Source organism: Eucalyptus grandis, chromosome 1 (assembly GCF_016545825.1).
Source record: "Eucalyptus grandis isolate ANBG69807.140 chromosome 1, ASM1654582v1, whole genome shotgun sequence".
Lineage (NCBI taxonomy): Eukaryota > Viridiplantae > Streptophyta > Magnoliopsida > Myrtales > Myrtaceae > Eucalyptus > Eucalyptus grandis.
Genome location: NC_052612.1, coordinates 47480760 through 47487340, shown reverse-complemented (window position 1 = coordinate 47487340; position 6581 = coordinate 47480760). Strand labels below are relative to the sequence as shown.

General features: G+C 43.6%; 2 protein-coding genes across 2 annotated transcripts; both read right to left on the bottom strand.

The window, feature by feature from the left end:
- Positions 1-992, bottom strand: LOC104447040 (NDR1/HIN1-like protein 10). Its single transcript, XM_010060829.3, has one exon. The coding sequence runs from the start codon at positions 829-831 to the stop codon at positions 223-225; it is 609 nt and encodes a 202-aa protein (XP_010059131.2). The 5' UTR covers positions 832-992; the 3' UTR covers positions 1-222.
- Positions 993-4087: 3095 nt separating this feature from the next.
- Positions 4088-5244, bottom strand: LOC104447029 (NDR1/HIN1-like protein 1). Its single transcript, XM_010060818.3, has one exon. It carries the CDS (start codon positions 5081-5083, stop codon positions 4448-4450), a length of 636 nt encoding a protein of 211 aa, XP_010059120.1. The 5' UTR covers positions 5084-5244; the 3' UTR covers positions 4088-4447.
- Between the last annotated feature and the right edge of the window lie 1337 nt (positions 5245-6581).

Genomic DNA, 6581 nt, shown 5'->3' with positions numbered 1-6581 from the left:
GAAGAGGCAATTCTTGTGAATCTCTTATTCATACTATAGACAAGAAAATGAGCCAAATAAGAAGCACCACGAAGTGGAAATATGCACACACAAAAGCAAGATCCATAGGGCATGTCTTGTCACGGATACATGCATCCGAAAACAATAAAGTACACGCTGAATTGAAAGACCAAAAAGAAACATAATCGCAATCCTCAAAATCACAAAAATCCGACACGTAACTTAGAAGATGTTCCAATCGATGTCGCACTTGGTAGTCTGAAAATTAGCAGAGGATCCGCCATTCTTGGAGCTCGAAGGAACATTCAGGTCACACTTAACTTTGGGCTTGAACCTGAAAGTCTTCAATGACCCTAGTTTGAACCTCACTCTCAAATACAACTTCACCTTGATATCGAAAACACCGGCGGCCTTTTCCTTGTTGAAACTGGAGAGCTCCGACCCCACCACTTTCTGGCCTGCGAACGCCGGACTAACCACGCTTGTATTCTTGTGGCCCTGATAGAAAGGAGCCACGTCGGCGACGCTGAGCCTCTGGTCATCGTAGAAGGCCCTCGCCTCAAGACGGTCGTAGTACACGCCGATTTTCTTGTTGGGGTTCCGGATAGTGAGGTTGAGCTTGAGGTTGTAGTTGAGGACGGATTTGTTGGTGGTGAGATTGAACCGGGTCAGCTCGGCCTCGGTTACATGGAACTTGACCAGGTTGACGGGGCGGAAGATGAGCCAGAAGATGAGGGCGGCGATGCCGATGGAGATGAGGACCGCGAGGATGATTTCAAAGAGGAGTTTGAGGAGGCCGCAGCAGCAGTCGGGGCCTTGTTTCCCCGCCATGATTGGATCCTTGATGAAGAAAAAGATGGGAGAGGGCTGGCTGTTTCTTTAGTTTGTAGGGACCGGAGTTTGAGAATGAAGTGGGTGGATGAGGAAGATTATATTGTATCCTGGGTTTTATTGGAGGAGTTGGGAGGAAATGACAGGGGAGCGGCACAGCGTTGACCGTTGACGCGGTTGATTATGCTCAATCAGAAACCAGACATGAATCCGCACCTTGCCGGGGAAAACAAATGATGCATTACACAGTCGCATTGTAATTAGGTAACGTGTCAATGCTTATGTAGTAAGTAATCTACCAACTAAAACCGTCAACTTTAAATTGACTTTTTCTTTAAAAAGGGAGATTCATCTTTATACTTTGTCCTAATTATCCCTTTTCATGTAAGGATAATGTTTCCATTATGATCTACGGCGATTGAAATAGATAGATCCTATTGAATAAGTTTCGATGTTGTAGACACGGGCCAATTAAACAAAAGCTACAAAAAGAACCCGTTAGTATGACTAATCTCTTTGCTCTTTGCTCTTTGCCAAGTGAAATTTCTCATGAGAAGGGGAAAGTGATTCGGAGTCTATGCTGCATAGTGAAGATGTTGCTAAAAAAAGAGTTTTCAGAATCCCTTTTGGCTATCGACTAGGCTAGTGAAGATGTTGCTAAATAAGCTGCATTTCAATTGCAGATAATGGAGGGAGAGGGAGTTCGTAATTCCTCTATGCCGTCAGTCATAGGTCATGCCTTCCACTTTAGTTTTCTTTTCTTTTTTCTTTTTCTCTTTTTTGCAAAGCAAAATTAGATCCCACGTTGTCGTGGTCAACTCTCAATCTAAAATGAACCGACCTGTCAATGTTTTCGCATCGATAACTAGTAAGATTGAAAATGAACAGTTTCCTAAGTTTGTATGTTACTGTCTCATCTCCAGCTAGTAACATACCACGGGCGATCGGCTGGGCAGCCAAGGCTTCCGCCCCAAATTAAGCTCAGCTTCAACATTTCGGGCTACACCCATAGATCCAAGTCTAAACCTAGCCTATATCAACAACAATAAGAACCGAGAAGATCTATAATTGGGTTCAATTCGGGCTCCATCAAGGCCCGACCCAGTTTTCATTTTCTTTTATTATTTTTCAAAGAAAACCTTATACCTTAACATGCTTCTTTAGGCACAATAAAGCTCTAGCCTGAAACTTACCAAGCACATTTGAGATGGGCCAATCCAAAGGATTGTTTTTTTTTTTTGGTCAGACCGGAGAACGCTATCTTTTTTCTTTTTTTTTCTTTTTTGGGCTTGAAAAAAAAAGTGAAGTAGGTGTAGGATTTGAAGACATGTCGCAAATTTTTAATAAATAAAGTGAAAGGATCTTATATGAAGTTGGAGAAGTCTAGACTACCCAAGTTTTTTACTTATGATGTATATCGATTGAGATCTTTTTGCCAAGCACAATCATTAATTTGAGCACTTCGATCTCTAGGGTGCCATGGTAGTAGCTTTGATCAAAGACTTTCTTTCAGAATGTGAGCCAGAAATATGTCATGGAAACAAAGCTTAGATGAGACAATGATGCAATTCCTTGGCCGAGTTATAAGCCGTCTAGCTAACCCATTTCTCCCATCAGGCAGGTCGTATTCTGCCCGTCTTCCTAGACGTAGATTGAATGGAAACGAGCCATTAGTTCCTGCCGATGCGTGAGCAACAAGTTCATATTGCTAGTAGAAACTAGTATTGGCTTATGGGCCTGAAGAACAGATGTGAAGAAGCATATAAAGCCCGTGTTCTCCATTCTTCCCATTCGCAATTTCACGACGCCTTCTTACTTGGATGTGGGGGCCAGCTCATGTTCATATCGCTTTGGAGGAATAAACCACGCCCTCCTAACATTCACTTTCTCATATTTTTTGTTTTTCAGGTTTCTGGCTTTTTGGGGCAGTTCAGTTATCGCAATAGTGGCGTGGACAAATCATTGTCCTAAAGAGCGAACCTAACACGACCATTCAATACTCAATAAAATAATGGAAGAATTCTATCCGAGTCGAAACTCCATAAAATGAATTGACTGGACACACACTCCACATGTGGCCAACATGTGGAGTAGGGGTGGGTGAAAGTTAGAGAAAGACGTGGGGGACCATTTCGGCATATGGGAAAATAATTGCCCAAACCCTTCCGATCACGCCATCATTAATAGGCTGTGAAGATGGATGGTGAGAACAGGGGACTATGAAAATGACCACCCCCCACTGGAGAGAAATCATTGCCCACACTGGTTAATGAAACACGGGAAATCCAATTCGTACAAACCGTCAAATCATATAAGTTTCACGTGAGCCCATGTTATCTTTTTGATTTTTTTCCTTTGCTTAGAATAGTCCACCTTGTCGACAGTGGATGTGAATTGAGGTCACACAAGTCGGATTCCTGTACTAAATTTTCGCCGCCGCAAGCCGTCTCCAATGAACCACACAGATGACTCACCCACCCTTCTCGATAATTCAACATCATCACCCACCGTACCATTCCACTAGCTACTCTTTCCATCCTGTCCCAATTTAATTCTCTGTAGGAAGACTTTTGGTCTAGGAGTTTATTCCTATCCTCCAATTGTGCGTCATCCCTATTCTATTTCATTCGTATAGATTACCGCCCCCAAAAAAGGAAAAATAAATTGTATGCACACATGGGTTGTTTTCATATAGATTGTAATATAAACAAGAATAGTTAAATGGACCGATCCTTTGGAAACTACCTTATTAACCTTTCTTTTCTCTGTTTAATCTCACCATATGTTATAAAGGCTCGTCGTTTGTGTCGATATTGAAAGATTTTCCAACACCCCCGCCCCCCCAAAAAAAAAAAAAAAATGCATGGCCAATTGGAAAAAATGAAGGATGGGTCTATTATTATATCGAGGATAGGCATGGATGTGTAATGTAAAGGGTACCGCTATTATGTCACGCACACACGAACCCTTGACGTTGACTCTACGGCCATTTTCTATTCGCACCTTTCGGAATCGCCCATCCCAAGGGAAAGGAAGAGAGATCCAATGAAAGAATTCAAGGAGGACTAGACATGAATTCAAATAAAGTGATAAACAAGAGTAGACGCGTAGCGACCATCATCATCATCGTCATCGTCACAAATAAATAAATAAATAAATAAATAAATAAATGTCATTTTCCAGATGCAAAAAACCATAGATAATGACACCGCACCCTCCGCTGGACGATCGAATTGACACAATTATTGCCCTTTTTTTTTTCTTATTGCAAGTCGCAATCTCATCGATCATAAAATGACAAATTACACAACTTGCCACCGAATTTAAGATTCTCCTAACTTTGTCCTCTTTAATTACCTCCGTTTTTATTATAATTTCCTGGTAAAACATCGAAGTATACACAGTTCAAGACGTAATTCCACAGATACCTAAAAACCCAACATATATCACGTACCAAAGTGGACTGAAATTGCGAAAAAAAGAGAAATAAAAATAATAGACGAGAGAGAGAGGGAGAACCATAATTGTCCGATAAAAACAACAGAGCATGTGCATGTGCTTGTGCGCGTGTATCTGCTTAGGTGATGGTGGCGGCTTAATGTAGGCCGTCGCCTTCTCACACGTCGACGCTGCACCTCTGGACCAGCTGGTACTTGACGGCGTTCTCGCCGACGGTGATCCCGTTCATCTTCGACCCGAACGTGATGAACGCCGGGCACTTCACGTAGAGGTGGTACCGCCCGGTGATGAATGTGCCGAGCTTCCACCTGACCCGCCCGTCCATCTTGATCAGGAGGCTCACGGCGCCGGAGGACTGGTCCTGGGCCAGCGCGAGGGAGTTGTAGGGGGCGACGGGGACGTCCGTGCCGTAGACTAAGGGCGACCACACGTCGACCTCCTTGTGACCCTGGTAGGACGGTTGGATCTGGGAACGGTAGGTGATCTGCTGGCTGTGGTAGGTGGCGTAGGTGTCGAGGCGGTCGTAGTAGATGCCGAGCTTGTCGTTGGGGTTGCGGGAGTAGATGGTGACCTGGAAGTTGATGGTGAGGAGGCTGGGGACGGAGGCGTTGAAGGTGTAGACGGTGACGTCCTGGAGGACGAAGCGGGGCTTGTGGGGCTGGATGATGGCCCAAGCGAGGAGGAAGGTTAGGAGGAGGATGAAGTTGAAGATGAGGAGGCCAACGAAGATGCGCTTGCCGCGCCGCCGCCACTTGCTTTCATGCTTCCCGCAGCCACCACCCTTGACCGACATGGTGGTTGACGGCGGCGGCGGAGGAAGAGGAGGAGGAGGAGGAGGGAGGAGGAGATAGGTTTGAGGAGGAGGGACTGGAGTGAGAGAGGGAGTGAGAGGTTTTCCTGCTCGGTTGGTGTATATAGAAGCGGAAGCGCTAGGGAGTTAGGGTGAGGGGGAGAGGGGATGGGCCTTATGCTTTTTGAGAAGGGCGAAATAGGTCGACGTGTGATGGACGCATTTGTGAATGATTACTTTTTATTATAATTCCCTTTTTTTATCATTTTGGATGGGAGCGAAGTGAATCGAATGATGATCTTGGTGTCTGGTGGTGGAAGAAGTTGAGGGAGAAGAAAAGAGATGTGATTGAGAAAAATGGGCATCTTTATTGACTGTTCTCTCTATAATATGCAAATTATGTATCAACGAGACAATAATGGTGGAGTTGTAGATGGAGGGTATTTTTTTTTTTTGGGTAAAGTAAAGATGGAGGCTATGTTCATACTCAATGATTGAACAAGACACTTATTACCTCAATTCCATGTGGAAATCTCTAGATTCAGGTCGCTTTTATCATTCGGAAATTTAAACTTAACTTGTTCATAAAGTTTATAAAGTGATTCAAAAAAGAATTCTGGATAATCAGAAATCTCCATCTGTACATTTGGGTTTTTAACAACAACAAAAAGGACATCATCTAATGAAAGAAATTCTAAATCTCATATTAAAAATTAGTTTAAGGAATGAGTGCATGCACTTTGCGAATTCCAACGGGGCACGGAATCGCGCGAAGAAAACCAGATCCGCCTACCTCGCTACGCGGCCATATTTTTCTCTTTCTTTTCCATCTTTAATTTACTCGAATGGAAACTCATGCTTCTTTCAAGAGCAAATCGAAGCAAAATAAAAAAGTAAAAACAACCATGAAAAATTCGGGTGGCGGTGGTTCTGGTGGATGGTGAGCTCCAATAAGTGAAGGGGCCCCACGCTAGTTGACAATTCTTGTCCTTAGGAAACGGGAATTCCTCGTCTCATCGACGGCACTAACCCTGCAACGACAAAAAGGGAACAAAAAGAAGAGAAAAATAAAGGAAAAAAGGAAGAAAAGTTGCATAATAAAATACCCAAAACCAAAAGATTAATCCCTTTAATCCAATGTTTGGTCTAAAGTGCCGCGTGCAAATAACGGAAATAATCGAAGCGGTTTCGGCCGTCGGCCGGAGATTGGATCGGACGGAGGAGGAGGAGAGGGAGTTTGTACCTAGGGGTCCACCCACCGGGGAAGAGGAGCTCTCCCAGCTCATCAGCCTCCGCCCACTGACCGACGTTAGCCAAAGCTATGGATGATGGTACAATGGGTTTACAAAATTAACAATATATTAGGTGATATGATAAATCGAGATTAGAAATTTAAGCACGTAAGTCGCATTCGACACTCAGTACTAATATGTCACATCGTTTAGCATACTAACTTTATAAAATTGATTTCGATCTATTGCGCCGACGATAAGATTTCTTT

Excerpts from the sequence above, each read along its gene's own strand:
- LOC104447040 (XM_010060829.3), bottom strand. The coding sequence starts at position 831 with ATGGCGGGGAAACAAGGCCCCGACTGCTGCTGCGGCCTCCTCAAACTC.
- LOC104447029 (XM_010060818.3), bottom strand. The coding sequence starts at position 5,083 with ATGTCGGTCAAGGGTGGTGGCTGCGGGAAGCATGAAAGCAAGTGGCGG.